General features: G+C 52.3%; 2 protein-coding genes across 3 annotated transcripts in view; both read left to right on the forward strand.

Moving 5' to 3' along the window:
• The first annotated feature begins 3,841 nt into the window (after positions 1-3,841).
• The window catches only part of LOC6597824 (retinal homeobox protein Rx), a 37,072-nt gene continuing 16,675 nt past the window's right edge, over positions 3,842-24,238 (forward strand). For both annotated transcript variants that reach the window (XM_026990682.1, XM_026990683.1), the window contains exons 1-3: positions 3,842-4,591; positions 10,897-10,947; positions 17,999-18,219. In XM_026990682.1, the coding sequence (XP_026846483.1) occupies positions 3,964-4,591; positions 10,897-10,947; positions 17,999-18,219 (900 nt within the window). In that variant the 5' untranslated portion in view covers positions 3,842-3,963. The remainder of the gene's footprint in view (positions 4,592-10,896; positions 10,948-17,998; positions 18,220-24,238) is intronic.
• On the forward strand, positions 9,060-9,552 carry LOC113566187. Its single transcript, XM_026990681.1, has 2 exons — positions 9,060-9,198; positions 9,263-9,552. Exons 1-2 carry the CDS (start codon positions 9,084-9,086, stop codon positions 9,460-9,462), a joined length of 315 nt encoding a protein of 104 aa, XP_026846482.1. The 5' UTR covers positions 9,060-9,083; the 3' UTR covers positions 9,463-9,552.

Raw genomic sequence — 24,238 nt, forward strand, 5'->3', positions numbered from 1 at the left:
CGCGAAAATTAGCCATAAAAGGGGCCCTGCAGTGGCGCCCTCTGTGGGCAGGGAATCGCAGCGAAAACTTTGCGATTGGATTCGTTCACCTCTGCCCAAATAATGGCAGAAATTAATTTTCTCACGTTACCCGAGCGACGCAGAGACAATGCGGCGCGGAGGGGCCCGGCCCCAAATAGACAATTAAATAATTGAAAACTAAACGCGAAATCAGCAGCAACACAAAGGCAACAAAGGCAACAATGGCCGAGGCACCACCAACAGCATCAGCCATAATAAATAATGGTCAAATGATAATGACGATCACAATTCAGGGCTAATACAGTGTGCCCCCGCTCCCCCGCTCCCCCTTCTCCCTATACACTTTCTTAGGGTACAGCCGGTTCCCCCTGCGGCTTGAAGCTCAATAAGGCTTCCAAGATTCCAGCTGAAAGTCTTAGTAAGAGCCCTGCCACAGGACATTCTGCTTGGCCCTTGAAGCCGCATTCTTTGATCTGTTTATATATTTTAGACCCCGTATTATCCCCACCTTTCCTTTAGAGTATCCAATTTTCGGTCCCAGTGCCTTTTTTAAGTGTCGTTTAGCCATTGGGGCTTTGGGGCATTATCGTTGCTATTATGCCATTGTGCGGCAATTAAAGTTTCAACTAATCACACGGCAACAATTGTGTGACAATAATATTGTCTGATCCCCCAGCTCCTCACCCAGCCCCACCCCTCCCCCAGCTGCGACTCCAAGAGCTAACAAGATTTGTTGAACGCACTTGTGGCCGACAGCGAAACAACTTAATTACACAACAATGTGCAGCAACAAAGGCTGAATGTTCGATTCGGTTTTCGGTTTTCGGTTTTTGGTTTTCGGTTTTTGGCAAGTCTTACAACGGCTCTCTTGAAGGCGTCCCTCGATGGGGCCTGTCTGTCGGCCATCACTCGAATCTGAAGTTATTGCCCAAAAATAATCGGTGGGGGAGTGCGGGAGTGGGGGAGTGGGGGAGGGGGGGAAGCCTACACAAAAAGCAACTGAACTTTAATTGTTCATAATTAAGTTTGTCCAATTTTGATTGTGTCCCAAGACAATAATAGTTAAGTAAATAAAACTCGACACTTAATTGACATTCGAACACTTTGGTTTTGGTTTTGGTTTTGGCTGCGGATTCGGCATCGATTTGTTGGGGATTTTGGTCAACTTTCGCACTTGAGCGGCGGGCCTCAATCGTCATAATTGAATCATTCGGCGGGCCATGTCAACTACCAGAAACGTGAAGAGCAGTTCAAGCAGTTCGCAGCTCCAGACAGGGCACCCGGTATCGGCCGTGGAGCTCGAAGGATGGAGCATGGAGGCAACGACCAGACCGACACTCCTCAGGTAGTCGGCGGGGGCTATCCTCTCATTGTGTGAGAGAATCGCACGTCAAAATATTTGCAAAACAATGAAGAATGAAGAAGGTGGAATCCGGGACAGAGCTTCTTGGAACTTGAAGGACAATCCAAGCCAAGGGCCGAGCAAAAACAAACAAACAAACAAACAAACAGAAATGCGAGTGGAGCAGGCGAGAACTGTAGCCAATGGCCGCCAGGTGGGAAGCTGCAGAGGATGTGCCGGGGGAAAACTAGAGAAACTATGCCAAAACACACACAAGATATCGCGTTACGGACTACGGATCAATCATCACTAATCGCCCCTCGGGGGAAACTCAATATTTATTTTGACAGCCGATCTCCAATCTCCGATCCCCTGCGATTGTAATTGCAAGTTAATTAACAATCAAATTCCTGTAAATAAACGAATTCGCTCTAAAGACTGGCTCCGCTCTCGCATGAATCATCCGCCTCTCGCTGCCTGCTCCAGATCCTGCGGATCCTGCAACCTGCTCACAAAATATCGAATTACCACAGCCACATTCCTCTCTCCTCTAGTACGCACTCCGCGAGTGGCAGCTCTGAGAGCATCGCGCCTGCGCAGCCCCGACGGCATCCATCGCTGCCAGACTGCGTGGCCCGACGGATCCGACAAATGCCATAGGAATGGTGGTGGCAGGGGCAGGGGCAGGGGCAGGGGCTCTGGCATTTCAATTGTTTAATTGCGACAGAAGCTCGCGCGTGGGCCTCCCTCCGCGGACCCATGGGGGGCGTGAGAAAAGCCCCGCTTGAAAGACCCGTTGTATGCCAATTGGCAAGCTGCTGATCCGCTTGCTGAACAAAGCTTTCTAATTTCCATTGTTTCCACACCTCCATCATGGTCGAGTCTTGGAATATCTATTTATTTTGGATCAGAGCAAGTTACTCCATGATTTCCGACGGCTATAAGCATCTGGGGCTGCCCACCAGCGAATGCCTGAGTTTCAGCCCAATCCGTAGAGCATAGGCCGAGATCCTTCAGGACAGCAGCTCCCCTGAAGCAGTTCTCAACTTGAAGTCAATTGCTGCACGCGGGGGGGTAAAGCCGAAGCTCTGTTCTAGTCCCCTGCGCTCAGCTTTTGTCTGCCGTTCCCCGAATTTTCCAATTCCGATTCCCATAGTTCTCTAAAATTTGCTGACTGCGCAGCAAGGACTCTCCTCCTCCTGCTCTGACACACACACACACACACAAGGGCAGACTCCGAACCGGAGAGCGGGCTGTGTAAATGCTAATTTACGCATTTTAATAGTAAAAGTTGTACGAAAATTGTAATTAGACTGCTTTTTTTGGGTCCTCATTGTTAGGCATGGAGCGGATCGAAGGGTGGCTTGGGGCATGTCACAGCGAAGACCCGAACAGAGCTGCATACATATAATTTTTAGTTTTAGTTTTACTCGGAATCGGACCTGGACTCCGCTCGTTTTTGGGACTATAAATTGGCGTCCTTCATCGAGAAAGAGTCCCGTCCCGTCCCGAGCCCTCGCACACACAAAATGGGCTCCGCACACACTTGCAGAGGCGGCACGCACACACTCGCAGCGCGGGCACGCACACCACGAGGCCTGGCACACACACTGGAAGCGTTCCAGTGCGCTGGAAGCGGCCGCGTGCGCCAGAGCGGGCCCGCTAGCTGCTCGGGCTCGACCATCGCCGCTCTCTTCTGGCCCAGGCAGAGCGCGGCGCGCACATGCGCCATGTTGGCCTCCCGTCGGGCAGGGGAAGTGCTCGGGCTAGCCGCGCCGCTCGCACTCGCGGCTGTGCGAGCAGGGCCACCCGATGCTCGCCGCGCGACTGAGCCCGCCCCTGACGCTGCCGTTGGATTTACCGTTGCGGGGCAGCGCAGTCGTCGTGCTGCCAACGCTGCTGCCGCCGCTGCTGCTGCCGCTGCTGCTGCCGCTGCTGCTGCTACTGGTGTGGCGCAGTGGCAGTGGCATGTTCTGCCTGCCGCCTGGCAGCGATGATGGTTTCAGGTCCTCGCCAGCTCCGTTGCCGTGGCCGTAGCCGTTTACCGTTGTGTGTTGGCCGTGCCGCTGAATGCCTTCTGGCCGGGGCCCAACCACCAGGAACGGCAACGGCAACGACAACGGCAACGGCAACGGCAACGTTAGCTTTTCACGACGACGACGACGACGACAAAACTCCTGGTGCACATTAAGTCAGGCAACAGTTTAACGTGGAAATTATTGCGAATTTGTTGTGTGTTTTTGCGACAGCGACAGCGACAACGACGCGTGCCACAAATCTCGCAAATCTCGCAAATCTCGCAAATCTCACAAATCTCGCAAATCGCAAATCTCGAAGCAATCAATTTTTTTAGTGCTCGGCCCCGCATCGTAGGTTCAAGTGCAGTTTAGCGGGATTTTGGGCCGGCATTTTAGGTGCCTCTGGTGCCACAGGAGTCGCTGGGAGCCACACGGAGAGAGGGAGGGAGAGAGAGAGAGAGAGAGAGGGAGAGCGAAGAGCGAAGAGAGAGTTCTCTTTGAGCGGGAAACCGCGAAAATGTTGCATTAACACAGAACACAGGCAGAACAATTGAGGCAGAGCCAATCGATTAATCAGCAGCGATGCCGCAGCGTTCGCCCTTTGCCATACAGGAGCTGCTCGGACTGGCCGTGGCGGCAGCGGCAACAACCACAACGGAGGCGGAAGCGGAAACCGTGGCCACCTGCGAGACGCCAACGGATCTGACAACAGCCGCCAGCAGCCAGGCATCGCCAAAAACAGCTGCCGGAGGAGCAACAACAGCAACAACGGCAGCAGCAGTGGCCACAACATACAACACCGCCGCAGCAGTGGCAACAACAGGCACAGGCCCCACAGCAACAGCGGCCACCGGAAGTGGAGCGGTGGGTGACAGTATGTCATCGGCGATGGATCAGCAGCAGCACCACCAGCACCACTACAGGGATCACCATCAAATGACCATGGCAGCCGCCTCCCGCATGGCCTACTTCAACGCCCATGCAGCGGTGGCGGCCGCCTTCATGCCCCACCAGCTGGCCGCCGCCGTGCACCAGCACCACCATCAGCATCAGCATCAGCATCAGCCGCACCATCCGCACGGAGGGCATCCGCATCCGCATCCGCATTCGCATTCGCATCCGCACTCGCATGCGGCCGGTGGTGTGCCGCCGCCTCCAATGCCGCCGCACCACCATCCGCACCACCACCACCCGCTGCTACATGCGCAGGGTAAGCCACTGATCCACTGATCCCCCACCACCCCCCGTCCACCACTCTGCGCTGCCCCGAAAGGCGGCAGTCACAATAGCAATCAAAGTTTAAGCGCAATTAGCAATCGCAACTGGTTTTGTCACCTGCCAGATAAACGGGCACAGATACACACACACACACACACACACACACACAGATACTACTCGGGTCTGCTGTGCACAGTGGGACAGATGCGACGCAATGCGTTACGGAGCGGCGGCTGGGACTGGGGCTGGGACTGAGTGCCGCTTAGTTAGCATAAAAAAGAAATTAATCAGCGGGCCATCGAGAGGCAAATCAGCTTTAGCCCCAATACGTCTTCCCCGAGCACCGAGCACCGAGCACCGAGCACCAGACAGCCTCCAACACCACTTCAGGCCCTCCTCCACCCTCCACCCTACACCCTCCACCTCCAACGCCTCTCAAGTTGAGCTGCTAATTGCAATGGCAATTGCTCTGCCTCTCCCGGCTGCATGTGTGTGTGTGTGTGTGTGTGTGTGGGTGGCGTGGCACAGTGGTCCGAGAAGCAAAACAAGAGGGCTTGGACTTGGGTATGGCTTGAGTGGTGCAGATAGACTTGTGGGATGCTTCGGGAGCTGCTTAAATCTATTATAATTATATGTATTACCATTTATGAAATATATTTTGGAAAACCCCCCAAAGAAACTCCAGCAAACCCACCGACCGATCTGCAGATATGCTCGCTTATCGTCGGGATATTCCCCACGAACGCCTTTCGGTACCCAAAGCCCTGGTCCCACTGTAGAGGCGTCTTTGTTCGACGATCAGCACACACATCCGAGTGGAGCAGCGGCCCAAAGTCGGGGCTTGAGTCGGCTGCTGTCGTCTCTGGGTCTCAAGCTCATTTGCAAGTGGCGGAGCCAGCAGCCAGCAAGTGGCAATATCATCCAAAGCCGAGTCGATGACAGCCCAGAGACACAGAGATAGAGATAGAGAGAGAGAGAGAGAGAGAGAGACCCGGGAGACCCGAGAGTCGGCAGTGGCAGGGGCAGATAATCTTGCAGATTCAAGTGGCAGCTGTTGTTATTGTTATTTTTATTATAATTAGCGTTGAAATGTCATCGTCATCGCCATCACCATCTCCAATTCCATCTCCATCTCCATCTCCATCTGGTCTGCTCTGATTCACTGTGCCAATTTCCATTCAAAGTATTTGACGGATATCGAATTGGGCTTTCGATTTGAATTTGAGTTTTTCAGAAGCCCCGGCCACTTCCGGTTCGTGGGGGGGGGGGGTCTGCTTTCTTTTCCGCTGCGAGGCCTCGCCGAGTGCCGCTTTGTGACTGGTTTCTGCTTTACTTTAATTATTGTATTTTCGTATTTTCGTATTTTTATTTCGTTTATCGCACATTTCCACCGACTCGTCGTCGTCGCAATTTGCGTTTAATAAATGTGAGAAAGAACTTTGTCGTTGGAGCGGCCTTCGTGCGGCATGTGGGGCCCACTGAGAGACCTTGCCCCAGAGGAGAGCAGAGTGTGCAACAAATATAGATGTAAGAAACTGCGATAGGCTTCCGAGAAGCTTAAAACAGCAACTACTTATCCTTAAGCTATGTATTTTTCAGGGATATATTCCTCGTTCTTGCCTGAGTAATGATTCTTAAATGGTTCCTTGAGTTGCTTGAGTTCCTTGAGTTCCTTGAGTGAGGCGCAACCGCAACCGGTCTAAAACTATCCCCCACTTCCCCTATATCCACCCCTATTGGAAACCCTCTATATCTTCGCTTAGGGTGTCCCCCATTCGAGGCCCTCTGCTCTGGCTTTGTGGCTAGTTTTGTTATTTCTCTGGCTTTCTGGCTTTCTGCCTTTCATTCGCGTCATCGTATTTAATTTTTGCATATTGTTGACTCGTTCTGCTCTGCCCTGCCCTGCCCTGCCCTGCCCTGCCCTGCTCTGCCCTGCTCTTTATACGTATGGCAAACACATTTGGTTCTCTGTTGATTTTTTACCCATTTGCGTGCCCCGTTCTTCAATTAAAAAATCGCATCAAGTTCTTGCGTGGCTTTCGGGGGCGGATTTCCTGTCCCCCAGTGCGAGGGGGGTAAGGGGGGAGGGAGCCGTGCCCCAAGCAAAAGCTTGGCGCCTCACGACCTGGCCATTAAGTGCCTTTGATCTTTTACCAGCGACGGACAGACGGCAGGAGAAAACCAAATCGGAAATCGGAAAACGGAAAATTGGTTGCCCCACAACAGGAACGGCAAAGAAAAGAAAAAAAGAGAACGATTCTCTGTGCTTTTCCCCAGCATTTAATTGACAATTTTCACTTTGGTTCTCCCTCTTCCCTCTCTTCCCTCTCTTCCCTCTTCCCTCTGCCTCGCTTTGTTGTGACAGTCGTGTTGATGTGTTTGCAGACACACCAAAGCACTCCCCCAGACCCTGCCCCGCACACCCGCACACCCGCACAGCCGCAGTCGCATGTGTTTTTGGCAAATTGATAGCAAAAGATTTCCCCCACTCAAATGCATATTTTGGCAAATTACTTGGGGCTCGAAATTAACCATTCAGCGCCAAGGCGCCGCCCGTGGCACACTGCCAGAGGAAGCACCGATGAAGGCTCCATTTAATGCACATGCCAAGCTCCATACTCCGCACTCCTACTGTCAAATGCTCATAATCCAATCTAATTATCGCCACTTAGTAATCAATTATTGCAGCCCCAATCTGGCGGGGTCCGCCGCCCCAACTGCCGCTAATTGCTGCTCGTCAGCGGTGGCCCAGAGCGGCTCCGACCACCACCCCGACACCGACTGCACTGCCCTTTGATATTTGAGCCACTTTGCTAATAGCCCCAGTGGCCGACCCTCTCGCAGATGATAAAAATATTCTTAATTGTAGTTTCGCCCCGCTCTGGCATTGGGGCATTCGGACAATGTGTGCGGTCTGCGACCAGGCCCCGAGCAGACATGACAGAGTCTTTTGACTTTGCTTTGATTTTGCGTTGACGTAAATTAGAAAAAAAAGTAAAAGCCAACAGCGACGAAAGAACCTCCAAAAAGCAGCGACAGGAGCGGAAAACATACATGGGAAAGGTGGGAGGAGAAACGCCCTTCATCGAGTGGGGCGGCCGACCGCCCGGCGAGTCGAGTGCGCCCCCCCCTGCCACCCTCGGCCACCCTCGGCCACCCTTGGCCACTCGGGGGCATTGTCTGAGGTGTGAAAATGTTCGATGCCGCCAGCGACAGCGAGGCACGAGTGCAGTTATTGTTTCAGTTGCACTCTAACCTCCGGCTCTATCCCTCCCATCCGCCCATCCGCCCATCCGCCCATCCGCACCCATTCTTTTTTCGGCATTCGGCATTCGCCATTCGGCACTTTGTCACACTTTTTCGCTTTGATTTTTTGCAAATTTAAAAGTCAATTAAAGCAACTTGACGAACAAGAAGTGCCGAGTGCCACTCAAGGGGTTAATTTGCTGTGCGAGTGAGTCAGTGAATGAGTGCGAGTGTGAGTGTTAGTGTGAGTGTGAGTGCAGTCCCAGCCGTGGCATGATTCACAATCGGCGATACACATCCAGCGGAATTAGCCGCAATTATTTCTAATTTGTTCCGCACAAAAAGTAGAGTGAAAGAGTACGAAATTCACTCACCATAATCACACATTAAAATAATAATACAAGTCGGCGATAATAGGCAGAGTCGTGGTTACACTCGTATTCATGTATTCATAAGCTAGATTTTGTGCCGCGTCACATGGCAATCAGAGACGGGCAATTCGTGCCCCGAAAAGCCCAGAGCTCCACAAACTGCACGCCAGAGGCGTAGTCGGGGGCTGGCGGACATCCAAGGGGGGTTCAAGACGGGCTTGGAACCCAGGGGCAGAGAGGGAGCCCCTCCAATACGAGCACATAGCAGGGGGACGCCCTGCTGGTGCTCCTTTCTCCCCGTGGCAGACGCCACTGGCCCCCAGTGACACACTCACGCGCAGGGGCCACACTTGAGCGGCGCTGCGCTAATTTTATAACGCAAATAAACACGATTTGGCACTTGAGTTTCCTCGGCTGCTTTCGCCTTCTGCTTCTTCAGCGGCTCGAAACGGTCTTTCGTATTGGGATCTGAAGCTGGAGCTGGGGCTGGAGCTGGGGCTGGAGCTGGGGCTGGAGCTGGAGTTCTGACCATTCGGCCATCAGCTGGTGGCTTTCACTGTTTGGAGCGACGGCGCGACTGCTAATTATGCAGCACTGGCCATCTATATGGCTATTTGGAGTGGCTGCTCAGCAGTTTTTGGGCCTGGAAATCGTTACATTTGTGGGCATGATCGAATGGAAATTCGACTACGGAGGAACGGCATGTCGTAGAGCGAGAGGGACTGTGATTTTGACAGGAAAAGCAAAGGAGTTTCTTCCTTTTTGGCCTTGCCCCAGAAACCCTTTCCCACTTTCATGACATTTGAAATTGGAGCTTGGACTGTCATACGTCCGAAAATATCAGGTAACTGCTGGGAAATCGCAAAAATGGATGAGTTCGAAGAGTACTTTAACAAGCTGCGCTCGATATTGGACGGGGTCCTGGAGCCGGAAATGTGGCCAGACCACGCGCTGACCATGGTCCTCTTCGAAATGCCTACCGGTAAGTGCTGGCCGAGCGAAACAGTGATCAGACAGCTATCTAGCACAGCCCTTACCTAGCACAGACGAGGCCAGAAGGAGACTGCGCCAGGCCCAGGCCATAGCCAGATACGGCGGAGACAGGATCATTTCGTTGGAGCACCTGCGGAGGGCGATGAACACGATTTTGCTGCGCCCGCGGCAGCCGCCGAAGCGCAAGAAACCCCCCCTGGAGGCTCGCTGCCTTCGCCCCCGCTCGTCCTTGGTCAACTATTGTGAGATCTGACGGGCCACACGGGCCTCCTTTTCTCCGCCCCAGGATGCCTCTGAAGACTGACAAATGTGACCCCAAAATGTGTATCGGAAAGGATTGCAATAAAGAGCCCATAGGTTGGTCCATCGATGGGCTCCACTCGAGCTCAGCCATTCGAACTGCTTGCTGGGTGTGCCTTGGGGCGTCGCCGCGAAGCACTTGGAGACTCTTTCGCTGGACACTGAAGCGGCTACTTTGCATGCGACCCGTGGGCCGGCGGCAGTTGGGGGCCACGAGCCATGGGCTCTGTGTGGGGTCTGGGGCCGCTATCCACGCCGCTCTCCAGTCGATGATTAGAAACTTGCTCTAAATCCAATATGAATGCTCTCCCCCGAGCCGCGAGCCGCGGGCCGCGGGCCGCTCGACCCATATCAGCTATTGTTTGGCGTTAATCAGTTTATAAATACTTCGTCACTTGCATTTTTGTTCCCCCGTTTCGACTGTACTGAGCTGTACTCCCTCTCCCCCTCTCCCCCTCTCTCTCTCTCTCTTCAAGAGCCATGGGTTTTTTTGTTTTTGTTCCTCGCAATTCTTTAGAGAAATTTTGCGCAGTATCGGATTTCATGGACGCTGAAGCAAAGAAATCGTAACTGGAATTCCTGGTAAAGCTGCTGCGATCCCAGAACCATGAGCTAATAAATGTAGTTCTTGTTCCAAACATCATCATCATCGTAATTACGAACCTACACACACCACATACTATGTCGACAGCGACAGCGACAGCGACTCGAGCTAAAGCGGTTGCCCTGCTTCTGGTGCTGCTTCTGGTGCTGGAGCTGGAGCTGGTCCCATTGTACTTGGCATCGTTTCTCGAAATGCGTCAGCGAGAAACAATTGAGGGCAATGCCAGGGCAGGGACAACCCCTTTCGCGGCTCAGGGGCAGAGGCAGAGGCAGAGGCAGAGGCACACAAAGCCCAGGCCCAGTCCCAGTCCCAGTCCCAGACCGAGACCCCGAACCCGAACGAGACGAGACGGAGCAAACGCCTTGAAACAATGAAACATCGACCAGAAATTAGCGCGGTTGTCTGTCAAATTTGATTTTGCTTTGATATGTCACTCCCCTGAAAGAGGCAGGGGTAGGGGCAGGGGCTGGGGCAGGGGCTGGGGCAGGGGCAGAGGTGGTGCACGAGGAGGAGCTTGTCTGGGCATCGATTTGCATTTCTGAGTGTCTGCCCTGCCCAGGGAGGGGCCTCCTCGGCCTTTGTATGGCTAATAAATAACCCGTCGCCCTCGGCGAGTGCTGAGCACAGTGCAGACTCGCACTGAAGACCAGAATGGGAGTCCCCAATGAAGATCCCCCTCTGGGATCGCACGTCCTAGCGTTCCTAGAATGCATACAAATGTGTAATAATTGTACAAGTATTTGTTCCGTGTCTAATTTAATCAATGTTTCCCTCTCTCCTTAGGCTTTCCGCAGCTGAAGAACTTCGCGGGAGGCGCCGGAACGTGTTTGCCAGGTAAGCTCGCTCTCTCGCCCCGAAACTCGGACGGGGTCGGGCGGCAGGACTCTGCTGTGGCGGAGATTAAGTGTGGCGCCCAAAGGTAGGCAATGCGCCGACCACAATGCAGTCCTGGCAGGGGGAAAAGCTCACGCGCTGACCGAGTCCCAGGCCCTCCATCTCCTCCCCTGGCCAACAGAGGGCAGCACCACTCATTCTCTCTCTCTGCATCTGCATCTGCATCTGCATCCGTCTCTCTCTCTCTCTCTCTCTCTGCCTCTGCCTCTGCCTCTGTCTGTGTTCGTGTGTCTGCCCTAATTAATGGGCATTCCTGCGCTTCATTTCGAACCGCTTGCCCCAGCAGCGGGGGCGTGGCCAGGCAGGAGGCAAGGGTTTTCGCCTGGCAGGCACATAAATTTCCCAAATTGCTAATAAAATAAACAATTTAGCTAACAAAAAAAAGCCAGAAGCTAAAAATCCACACACATGTGGGGAGATACAGTGCGAAAGAGCCAGCAGAGAGAGAGAGAGAGAGAGAGAGAGAAAGAGCGAGAGCGAGAGACAAAAGTCAAATAATGAAATTTTCATTTTCATTTTGTTGCATTCGCAACGGGCAATAAATATTTTCAACATACGCTTTTATACGCAATTTGCACGCGCATACATCTCCCCGTAGGACACATGTCCTGTCCTCCGTTTGCCTTAACCCTTTCGACACACACACGCAGGCACACATACAGATGCAAGCCGAAAACAAAGCGAAAGAAATGCGAAGCGCTCACATAAACTTGTCTAATAAGAAACGCTCTGGCAATCGTCGAAAAGGGGGATGGCTGGCTGGATGGATGGATGGATTGTGGAGTGCCAAGTGGTTTGTAAAGGTGTGCGGCGGTGGAGGGGGGGCAGGAGAGGGAGAGGGGCACCAATGAGTGAGTTGAGGGAAGAAACTATCTACGGGATCCCCGAAGAAACAACTGAGAGATCTGCAGAGCACCAATAAAATAACCAACGATCCTCAGGAAGGATTGAGAGAAGTGCTCTCTACCTTGCCACAACCCCCTGGAAAAGAAAGGGGCTTAAACCAATGAAGAAAGCTCGCATCTCGATAGCATCTATGGATCATATATTTATCAATGGATTATACAGTCTTTTACGTTGTTCTTTCAGTCATTCCTAAACCATTTCCAAGGCCTTCTCTAGTACATATGTACGAGTATCTGAAAGCTGATGGAAGACTGTCAGTCCCTCAATCTTGAGCCACTTTCGTTTCTGTCTGTTGCCTACTTAATTGCCTTTTTGTTGCTGTTGCTGTTGCTGTTGCTGTTGTTTCTGTGTGTTGTTGTAGGTAGGCCCTTCTAAGACTCTAATCTCTGACTGGGGAACACGAACTTGGCCACTTGGCCACTTGGCCACTTGGCCGCGCATTCTTTCTATTCTGTTTTTATGGGGCGAAGTGCCCTGCTTAAGTCTTCCTTTAGTAGCAGAGCCACTCGACGCCTGCATTCTTCCAGAGTCGGGAACTTGAGGCGGCACCACCAGCAACAACATTAGATGAAGATGGAGATGAAGATGAAGATGGAGATGAAGGGGCTGGGGCTGGGGCTGGGGCTGGGGCTGGGGCTGGGGATGGGGCTGGGGCTGAGGGAGAGCCACTTTTGAGCCATTTGCTGCGCTGCGAGCAGATTGCAAGACACGATTACACAAAGGCCAAGACGACGGCGAACAGAATGAGCCGAGACTGACAAGTAGGGCAATTTGCCTTGAATGGTGGCCCCGAGTGGGTGCTCGGGCCAGTGGGAGGGCCCCAGAGCGAGGGGCGGAGGCGGAGGCGGAGGCGGGGGCGGAGAGCCACCCACATGACATTCGCCCGGTGTCTGCTGCACTTGTCTCGCCCCATCGTGATGCACTTGTCATGGCTAAGATTTTAATTGGCATTTTTTTCCCCCTTTCTCTTCCATTGTGCCACGAATCCTTCCCGAGCGTGTCTAAGTTTTATTTGCTGGCCATGGCGAATCCGATGGCAGCTTCCCCGCCCCACCAGCCGGGTCCTAATTGAAACACGTAAGACACGAGAAAAGCTCTGAATAGAAGGTCCTTGAATACCCTTGCCCACGGACTTCGTTGGGAATCGGAATCGGGAACCCCAAGGATATCGGACCTACCCATCGAGCTGTGGCTTGTATCTCCAATGCTTAGCGAGTATTTCACTAGACTTATGTGGTCCAGAGGAAGGAAAGATCTGCTTAGAGCTGGGAATCGGAATACCCCCGGGTGTAGGGTACAACAGCGTTCGAATCATCCACTCACTCGCATGACGATGACATGTGTGAAGCGAAACCAATCGCAATTCACATCGCACCCGTTGTCTGAATGTGAATATGTCAACGCCCGTGGAGGGGGGCTGCAAGGGTGGATGTGGCTGTGGCTGTGGCTGTGGCTGTGGATGGACAACCTGTGCGCCAAAGGAGATTGGATTCGGGGAAAGAATCGGCAGCAGAAATATGATCCGTTGATGGAGATGTCACTGTTTCCAGGCAGAAAGCCAAACGAGTGCCCAATATTAATGGGTAAATGAATGGTAGTGAATGAATGCAAATGCAAAGGAGTGCAGTCTAATGCCAAAATAGGGAATCATTCTTTATAGAAAACATGGCTTCTACAGCGGGAAACTTTTCGTGGTTGCCGATAGCCGATAGCCGATAGTTGGCATGGAGGGATTTCCAGCGCGGTACAAAAGGACTTCCACGTGTTCTGTCCGCTCCCAGAAGTCGATTCGATCGTGTTCCAGGAGAGCATTCACGGATCAATCTCCTCCTCTGCTCGCTCTCTCTCTCTCACTCTTGCCCCCGTGTTCCCTTGGTGTCCATCTCTTTCCCTCTTTCCCTCATGGTCGGCAGCCGTGCTGTTTCCTGCACATCGTTACCGCGTCGAGACTCCGCCGAAGGCCCAGAAAAAGTGAAAGAGCAAAAAGTTTAGTGCAAAAATTGTGACACTCCTCTTGTTGTTGTTGTTGTTGTTGTCTTTGTAGTTTTGTTTGTTGTTGGCGCAAAGCGCTTTGCACTTAAAGTTCGTTGAGTTTGCTTGGGTCGGTGAAGCGGAAAGGTGGCCCAAAGTAGAGGTGGCGAGGGCTGGGAAAGGGTTGTGGGGCCGGGGACGGGGCCGGGGCCGGGCAATATGGCAACAGCAATCACGTTAACCAACTTTGACACAAAGCTGACTAAAATGCTGCAACCCAGAGGGGCACTATGCCACCAGGTGGAGGTGGAGGCGGAGTGGGGATCAGCAGGAACGATGTATAACAATGGACCCGATGGAGAGGCAGGCAGTGCCAGTGGCAGTGGCAGTGGCAGCAGGAGAAGACGAAGTCACACGACAAGCAAGGAATCTAATTAACAATTTTTCATTGAGTGCGCAAATTACGACCAACAGGAGCGGAACGGAGGGAGCGGAGGGGGCCAAGGGCTGTCCTGCACCAGAGGGAGACAGACACAGACACAGACACAGAGAGAGAGAAAGCGAGACAGACAAGAGCAATTAGACAGGAACAAACGCTGGACAATGTCGGAGACCCGTTGTCAAAGCGAGTTTCGTGAATAAATTCCAGACGAAGGCGCTTGAAGGACATATCCACCGACGACGACCGCCGACGGAGCATCAGGGAAAGTGGAGCCAGCCACAAAAATGAATCGTTAAGCCATGGAATATCAAAGGAGAGCACAGGAAACAGTTTAATTTATGAATGAAATGGATTAGTCGATTCTTAAGAGGTCGATTCCTTCCCATACAGGGACTAAGGATGTGCCATCATTCTTGGGGCATGACTCTCCAAACACCCTGGACCCTCTTCGGGCAGCAGAAAGCATTCGCTGTCGTGTATCAAAGATGTTAATTGAAGCATTTACTGTCCCCACTTGCTGCCCCACTCTCCGTCTCTCTCTCTCCGTCTCTCTCTCTCCGTCTCTCTCTCTGTGTGTGTGCGAGTGATTTTGTGCGTTTTCTGGTTTCTGTTTGATTCCTCAAGCAAATAATTCAATTTAATTTCTAATTAGTACGAAAAAAGCACACACAAAAATAAGCAAAAATAGATGCTTGCCGGCGGGGGGGGCGGGTAGGGGGTGGGGCATGCCACACACCCGCACACACATGCACAAAAACGCAGCCACTTTGGTGCTAATGCAAATTGCAAATGCCCCTCAACGCCATCGCCATCGCCATCACCATCGCCATCGTCGACATCAATGCTGGCGCAGACGCTGACGCTGACGTTGACGTTGACGCTGGCGGCGACTGCGACGGCAGTGCGCTGCCGAGACGATGCGTCGTCGCGTTGCCAACAACTCAGCCACTTTATTAGCGTATTTTGCCATGCAACTGTTTATGCGGCACACACACACACACACACACACACACACACACACATGTGCACAGTGCCGCACTGCCATCATGCACACCGATGCAGACACACTAGCTGGCACATGGGAGAGGAATTAGTCATTTTGTTGGTTACTTGATGCATAGCGAGGGGCGGGGGGGGGGGGGGGGGGGGGGGCAGGTTGGACTTGGGAATGGGGGGCGACTAGAGGATGACGATGGGAATGGAGGGGGAGATGGTTGTGTGGATGGATGTGGAGCCACGTGGAGACTGCGGCTAGCTAACAAAAATGGCGCGCAGCTTACAAAATGAACAAGTCAAGGAGCGACAGAGTGGGAGAGGAGGGGGGGGGGGGGGGGGGCACGAACCCAGGACCCAGAGCGACAACATTTTTTATGCGCTTTTGAGCAAATTAGATTTCCTAATTAAATTTTCTAGTGAAATGCGCATAAATTTCATAAAACTCACTCGGTGGGTGGAAGGGGGGGGGGAGGGGGCGGCTACAAAGCTTTCCTTTTGTACAGTCTGCCAGGCAAAGGGCAAAGGCAGGATAGAAAGGGATAGAAAGAGAGTGGCAGCGCTCCGTTGTCGCCATTCATTTTGCTGCCACATTTCGTATGCCCTTCGCAGAGGGTGCTCTGAGATAGCCCAGATCCTTGTCTCCTACGCTATATCGAACATCCCTCGAGCCAATCCCTACAGTCCATTGCCATTACCCGCAGATCATTGCAACTCCAACCCAACGATGAGCATTGATCGGTCGAAGAATAAGAGGGAATCAATTTGCTAGGGTATCCGAGGCGTCGGCACCCACTGCCGCCCATTCGTTCTTGTTTGCTTTTTCAAATTTTCGTGCTGACGTCGTCGTCCGTGTCGTCCTTGCGTCGTCCTTGCGTCGTCGTCTGCTTAAAGTAATTAACTAAGAAAATTTTAATTGCTAATATGTTGTGATGCATGTGTGTGTGAGGGTGGGTGTGATGCATGTGTGTGTGTGTGTGGGTGCTGGCAGGCATGTTGGCATGCTGCTCCCCCCCTCCTCCACCGTAGCATCCATCCTTTCCGGGGCGAAACTTTCAATAAAGCTCAACATCCACTCTGTGTGTGGAGCTCATTAAAAGTGCGATGCCAGAGCCACAAAATCTGCCGTTGCCTACTTTAGTGGGCCCCGAAATTAACTAATTCCCGGCCCTTGCTTATGATAATCACAATTGTTGCTGTTCAACAATGTTCATGGATTGGAAAGGCCTCCCCCCCCCCCCCCCCCCCCCCCCGAAAGTGAAAAACCCGCGGCTGCAGATCGAAAAAGATACAACTTTTCATGGAGCTGATGAAATGCACACTGGCACACATGTATCTGCGATTGCAGGGCCTATGGAGGTCTCTATTTGGCTGCGCTAATTGAGGGAATCACGGGCCGTCTCGTTTTTTGACGTTTTTCCAGCGAATGCGAAAATAATTACACCCGGAGTCGTGCGCTGCAATGCGTTTTGGGCCGTAATTCAAGACGCGATTGGTCGCTATGCACTCCGCCGCTGCACATTTAGTGGAAATCAAGTCGGCATCGATATGCCTATGCAGCATCCCAGCATTCCCATGCCCAAGCCACAGCGAACATAACGATGTGTGCTAAGGGACGGGGTTCGGGGTTCGGGGTTCGGCGAGATGGTTCGGCGGGTGAGGACTGCCCGTCAGGGCTTCACTCGAACAACTCGACAGCCACAACAGGCTTCTTCATCTCTACTTCATTTTTCATATCGGATTTCAATGCGAATTGGATTTGGTCGAGGTCTGCGTCTGCGTCTGCGTCTGCGTCTCCCCCCCGGACATGTCCCTCGCTCCATGTTTGTGTGTTTTGTTTTCTATACTTTCCCAACCTTTCCCAAAGAAAAAAACCTGTCTCCTGTCTCCTGTCTCCTGCCTCCTGCCTCCTGCCTCCTCCCAGGCTCATGAAGACCCAGACATGGCACTCCATCTGCAGCGTTTACACCGCTGAATGGTGTGTGTTTTCCGGGTGCTTCAGCGTTTGATTTGGCCAAAACGCATACAAACTGAGGACTGAGGCATCTTCAAACCTCGATCGAAGCCGCTAAGTGGCGATTTGCGATTTGAAATTTGCAATTTGGCTCTGGGCCCAGAAGTGGCCGGCTCGAAAGGATCCTCTCTCTCTCTCTCTCTCTCTCTCGGGCGGCGACTCGTAGTCCTCTGGCAGTCATCAAGACCCCTGTCAACGCAGCTACCGCGTCTGTCATCTCCCAATCCCCAATCTCCAATCTCCAATCCCATCTTCCTTTGGCTGCTTTCACTTTTCAATCGTTCGGATGTCAAGTGGGGTTTTCCTTGGAACCGAAGATGATGTGTGACAATCCCCAACAAAAAAGAGCAGAGAAGCAAAGAAAACAATCCCCAGAGAAGTGGGAAACTAGATACAATTATTAAATATTTAAAACAACACAAAACAAAACCACTTAGAGCCTCGCTTCAGCTTCAGCTTCAGCCTCAGCCTCAGCCTCAGCGCCGACTGCCACATGTGGCGGGGGGTTCCGGTTCGCTCTGTGGGTCATGGGAGTCTCGTCAACTAATTTGACAAGAATACGGCATGGGACTGGGGAAGGAGTTTGTTGAACTGCCGAAGGGAAGTCGGCCCGCAGCTAGTTGCTGCGTTTGATCCACCAATACTGTATCTGCCACTAATTTCAGGCTCCCTGGCGCCCAAGGACTTCGGCATGGAGGGGCTGAACGGCTTCGGGGTGGGGCCGAACAGCAAGAAGAAAAAGAAGAAGCGCCGGCACAGCCGCACGATCTTCACCAGCTACCAGCTGGAGAAGCTGGAGGAGGCCTTCAAGGAGGCCCACTACCCGGACGTGTATGCCCGCGAGATGCTCTCGCTGAAGACGGAGCTGCCCGAGGATCGCATACAGGTGAGTCAGACCTCCGACAGGTAACCCGATACAAGGCCATTGTTCCCGTGCTGGGTACTGGGTAATGGAATGGGCTTTGTCTTCGCACCGGGACGAGGACCAGGACCAGGACCAGGACCAGGACCAGGCCCATTAATGGGCTCCCCAATGAATTAACGAACTAATTACATCCGCTGAGACGATGCAGAGATATGTGGATGGTGTTGGATGGTGTTGGCTGTTGGCAAAACAAAAACGCGGCCAAGGAATTTGCATTTCCTCTCCTCCGGGGCTGGAAGCTCCTTTGTCATCGTCAGCTGCGTCTTGTTTGGATTTCAGTGCTCTGATTTTTCACACCTCCTCGTTGTGGCTTTCTGTGTGTGCAGCGTCATTCCATGATGGGGGCAGGGGCTAACCATTTTTAATAAGCAATCAGTGGAGCAGGAGTGTCTCAAGTGCGGCCTCCCTCTCCCTCTCCCTCTCTCTCGCTCTCTCTCTCTCTCTCTCTCTCTCTCTCTCTGGCTTTCTCGCATAGTTGGCTGGCCTCAAGGAGCATGTCCACAGCATTGCGAACAACGCAAAATCCGGAAATCATTTAACGCAGCCTCCGCTTCGTCAATGTCAGCTCTCCCGGGGCTCTCCCGCTGGGCAGCCCAGCCGGGCCGCAGCGCGAGAGAGAGAGAGAGAGAGAGAGAGAGAGACAGAGACAGGGCGAAAAAAAAGAGGAGAACATTTTCAGCTACGTTTGCGAATTTATAATTAAGCATTTTAATGGCCGTTATTGTTCTAAGTCCCGATACCCAAAGCGGGCGCGAGAGAGGGAGCGACATGGTCCCCAGAGCGAGATGGAGCATGTGTGTGTGTGTGTGTGTGTGTGTGTGTGTGTGTGTGCTTTCATCGAGTGAACTTCAACGCTGGCAAATTGCCACCCTTAAAAAGGCACACCGAAAGCAGCCTCTACCCCTGTCCTTGTTTGATTAGCAGCCGCAAAAAGAAACAAAAAAAAAAAGAAAGAAAGAAAAACGAAGAAAAAGCGACAAAAACTCGTGTAATTATGGCGCGATTTCAGAGCCCTGCCCGCGCCGCAAGTGCCCCACTCAGAGCCATGGAGTCTGGGTCGAACGTCGAACGGGTTCGCTATCGGATAGGCATCGGCATCGGCATCGGCATCGGACTAGACTTGGCTGCGGTGCGCTAATGGCAGGCTCTGGCTCAAGTGCCCAGGCACACACGCACAGACCAAGCGTATAGTATATGGATGGAAACCCATGCATATAGCACTGACAGGGTCTGCGGCTGGTCTCTCCATCGGAAACTGATTGCTGGCGATGGCAATCACGACCTAGGACCCGCTGTTTCGTCGATAAATGGATTGCTTGAACAGGAATGAAGCCCAATCGATCGATAAATGATCGGAATGGCATATAAACTAGAGTGGAAATCGAAGCAAGCACTAAACTTTCGATAGCTTCCGATGAGTGAAATAGATCGATTCATCTATGGATAATCGAAAGTATTAATCAAGCCATTGATCGATAACAAGTCAAGCTGTTGTAAGGGAAACCATGGCCTGGCTTTGGTTATCGTTGTAATCGGATTTCCCTTCACCATTCGTCTGTCTTTCCGTCTTTTATCTCCGCTAATTAAAACATCCAACTGTACCTAAAATGGGTGCTGGGGTGGTGGGGGGGGGGTTGGGGCACCTCCCGAAAAGCGTACATATATATGTCTGTATATATATGCAATTAACCCACTAAGACCCAGCTAAGGACACCGCACCACCCGCGCCGCTCCGTGCCACACTTTCAACTGCCATTCGGCAAATGGTTGTGTTGCAGTGGAAGTGGCAGTGGCAGTGGCACTCCTAGTCGCAGTCGCAGTCGCAGTCGTAGTGCAAAATTGAATTTCGAGTGTGTAAAATTTTCCAATTATAGACTTTGGAGTAGTATACCACCAAGCATGGCTTATCCTGTGTGTGTGTGTGTGTGTGTGTTTGTGTGTGTGTGTGTGGAGGAGCTTTTTGCCTTCGGCTTGCTTGGGGGCACATGAAGCGTTGCTAAAAGCGAGTCCAATTAGTAGCATTACTACTAACACTTCAATTTTGGCCAGAAAGTGTGTGTGTGTGTGTGAGCGAGAGAGAGAGGGAGTAAGGGAGTAAGGGGGAAAGGGAGAGAGAGGAAGAGAGCCTCCACATCCACTTGCGATGGCTGTGGCTATCTCTCTGTCTCTGTCTGGCGGGCTGGCTGGCTGGCTGGCTGGCTGGCTGGCTGAGGCAATAACGGCAATAGTCATCAAGAGCAGCAGCAACAAGGAGCAGGAGGAGGACAACTGGCTGAAGCAATGGCGCCAAAGTACGGCCATTTTGTGTGTGTATAGCTGATGAGGGTCACACGGGGGGCTGCGGAGCGGATTGGGGCATGGGGCATGGGGCATGTTAGTTGTGGACCAGACCAGAGACAGCGGCAGACAAAAGGGGCAAAGAGAAGGGCGTAAATTTGCATTTAACGTTGTTTGCGGTGCCCACGAATGGAGTCCATCCCCGCTCTCTTTCTCTCACACACACACACACTGACAGCTGGCGCACAGTGGGGCAGGACAGCAGGACGGCAGGACGGCTGGGCTCAACAGTTAGACAACCACAAAATACTCGAAAAAGACCCAAACAACCGCAAAACGATGCAAAAGAAGAGCGAACCGGAAGCGAAGAAAGCAGAGGAGTGGCGGCAAGGCAAGGATCTGCCCGTACACAGACACAAGGACACACAGACATGTGCGGGGCCTGCAAGTGTCAGTGAAACTAACGGCACTATTTGCCAGTGTGTGTGCGTGCCTCAGAGTCGAGTCTGAGTAAAAAAAGGGCTTTAGAAATTCTGCTTTTGGCTGGCAACGACGGCGCCCGAAAACTAACAACAGAACAACGGCACACACACACACGCACACACACACACACACATACTACGGAGACACACGCACACTGAGAGTAAGCCAAAGTTCGCTTGTCGTCCTCGTTGCCAGCATCGAATGCGTTGCATATTTTCAGGCACTTAAGCTATTTTCCTGAAATGTGCACAACACGCACACACATGCAGATTACCCTTGACACCTCCCAAAACTCACCCCCCACCCCCACCCCCACTTCTACACGTTTCGCACCCATTACTTGCTTGCTTTTTGGGCTCAAACCGAAGGCAAAACCAAAACCAAATCCAAAACCTAGCCGTGCCGTGCCGTGCCGTGCCGTGCCGTGCTGAAAGAGGGAACGCAAAGGCACTACGACTACAAGTACACACTCGGTATTGATTTTAATTGAAAAATTGTTAATTTTCCATGCCACTAGCAGTGGCTGCCACACCCACTCGCACACACATACACACATACACACATACACACACTGGGGCACCTACTGAACGTGCACCCGGGACGCCCCAGAACCTCCTCCTCCTCCTCCTCCCCGATAACTTTGCCAAGAGAACTTTTTGTGCTGCCAATTTCGTCTTCGTGTAAGTGTGGTGTGTGTGTGTGTGTGTGTGTGTGCTGGTGTGCTGGTGTGCTGGTGAGTGCCCGAGTATGTGTATGCCTTCTGGCTCTGCTGTGTTTTGTGTCTGGGCAATTACACGTTTCTGTGTGAATAAATTTGCAACCCCGAAGCCAAGGCGAACGAGTTTCAGAGCGGGATACTCGTACTCGCACTTATTCATTCATTCATTCATTCATTTATTCATTCATTCGTTTCTTAGAAGCGTTTCAAATGGATAAAGGAAGCATTTTCGATACCACAAGGTGGGCAAATATGACCCTTGGTGTTTGATCCTTACCCCTTCTGTCCCCTAAACAGATCACCATCAAAGCCATCGCTCAAAGGATATGCATCTTAGTAGAGCCTTAATTCTCTCTAGGGGGCGTTCTCTGGGAGACTGTGCTCGATAGATCTGTGAAAAGCGAAATTATTCAAACTAGAATTGGAATCTTGGAATCGTTGTGCCCCCCATAACAATGCGGGCCAGTGCGGCCAGCCGGCCCACAAGTTCTACGAAACTAATTTACTCAAGTGTCGACGCATCCAACTGAACAATGTCTCGATAGAGAGCCAGAGTCGGCTCTGAATGAAGCTCTGGTCAAAATGTGCAAGCGTCATCGGAGCTGCGGCCCGCGATTGGCAGTTGCCCCAACCCATGTGGTTGTCTGGGCTGCCTGGGCTGCCTGGGAACCAAAAGCGGACCCAGATCCAGACCCAGACCCAGACCCAGACCCAGGGCAGTCGATGGCAGTGGAACAGACTTGTGGCAGACAAGTCGACTCGCCGATGCTGCCACTTGACGCAATGCCGTCTGCCTCCACATCGCTGGCGATCGTGTTACCTGCCTCACATCGCTCTCCCCGCCGATCCCTCCGCTCCCTCCGCTCGTTCTGCTCTGCTCTGGGGTCCCGAGGCATTTTCTCAGGCCGCCGCTGATCGTGAAACTTCTTCATTTTGTTGACTCTGCGCCGAGTACCAATTCGCTTAAAATGGTATCAGTTCTAAGAAAAATATTATTTTTTTATAATTTCTCGAGTGCGTTAATCTGTTGGAGCAGACGAGCTGCAGTTCGATCGTTTCGGGTTGTGCATAATCACGACGACTGTTCGACTCTTCGACTCTTCGATGGAGATGGGAATGGGGATGGGGATGGGGATGGAGAGGGACTCCTACTCCTACTCCTACTCCGACCTCGGGTACCCCTTTTGTTGAGTGAAAACAGACGGAGAATCCAGCGAGTTGCAGTCTGGAGTGCGATCTCCCCCCCCCCCCCCCCCCCCCCCTCTCTCTCTCCCAGGCCCCCCTCGCGGGCCGCTTGCCACACACTCTTTTGGTGTTGACGTGCCCCGCCGCACAAAATGAAACGTCAATTTCAAGAGTTTTTCCTGGTAATAATTAGTAGCTGAGGTGGGCATTTAAATACTCGTCGTCTTCCATTTTTTTACGATACCGGGTACTGGTTCTCCGCGTTCTCCGGGTTCTCCGCGTTCTCCGGGCTCTCCCTCTCCTGGCGGTATTCCTCGTATTTGTGTATTAAAATAAAGCCACAGCAGCCAAATAATAATGCATATAATTGCGTTTTAAGTAGTTGCTGACGACGCGGCCCGGAGTATTGTGTTACCTCCGCCCGGCGATGTCAACCCCGACATCAAGCCAGAGGGAGGGGGGCCGGGGGGCCGCGGGGAGTGGAGCAATGAGTGGATTTTAATTTTCCACACTTGAGGTTTCCAGGAAAATGAAACGGAAACGCGTACAAGTGAAGCAAGTGGGTGGCTGTGGTCTCCCCGCCCCAACCGCCCCAAAAGAAAATCTGAATAGAGAAGAAGAGTTCTTTGGGTGCTATAGAGGCCATAGTACAGGGAACAGTCCCAGAGAGATTCAAGCTGATACAGAAAACAGAAGCACCTCGAAAGTTACACGATTAGGAATCAACATAAGGCTGATTCCGAGTAGACTCCATTTCAAGCAGAGTAATTGAGGGTCTCGATCGGTGTGTACCCCTCGTTATCAATAGGGGTTACTTTGGAGGCTTAGGGAGGCTTCGAAAGCTACTCAATTTGGAATCGACAACCGCTGAAACCACTACCAAAACTCACCTTCAGGTAGACTCCATTTAAAGCAGAGTAATTGAGGGTCTCGATCGTCATTCCATTATGATGTTTGTGGTCTATGTATTGCTTTGGGTGCTTATGGATAATTTCATTTAATATTGTAGTCTCTTACAACAGTTATCGTCATTTATTTAATCATCTGTCATGGGACGTAATCCCCCAAAGTTCGCTTTGACAGGCAGTTAGTTCGATGGGGATGGGGATGGGGATGGAGTGCAGAGGGGGAGTGTTTTCCCCGAAGAAACACATGTAAAAGTCAATGGGAACAATGTGCCACTGTGGTTTTTATCCCGGGGGAGGGTTTGAGCCACCGTTTCTGGTGCCTGGTGGCTGGTGGCTGGTGCCTGGTGGCCGGGTGCCCGGGTGCCTGCCTCCTGGTGTACCGGGGTGGATGCTGCAAGTGCGTTGTGGC

This window comes from Drosophila persimilis, unplaced genomic scaffold (assembly GCF_003286085.1).
Source record: "Drosophila persimilis strain 14011-0111.01,24,50 unplaced genomic scaffold, DperRS2 tig00000606-arrow-arrow-pilon, whole genome shotgun sequence".
Classification (NCBI taxonomy): domain Eukaryota; kingdom Metazoa; phylum Arthropoda; class Insecta; order Diptera; family Drosophilidae; genus Drosophila; species Drosophila persimilis.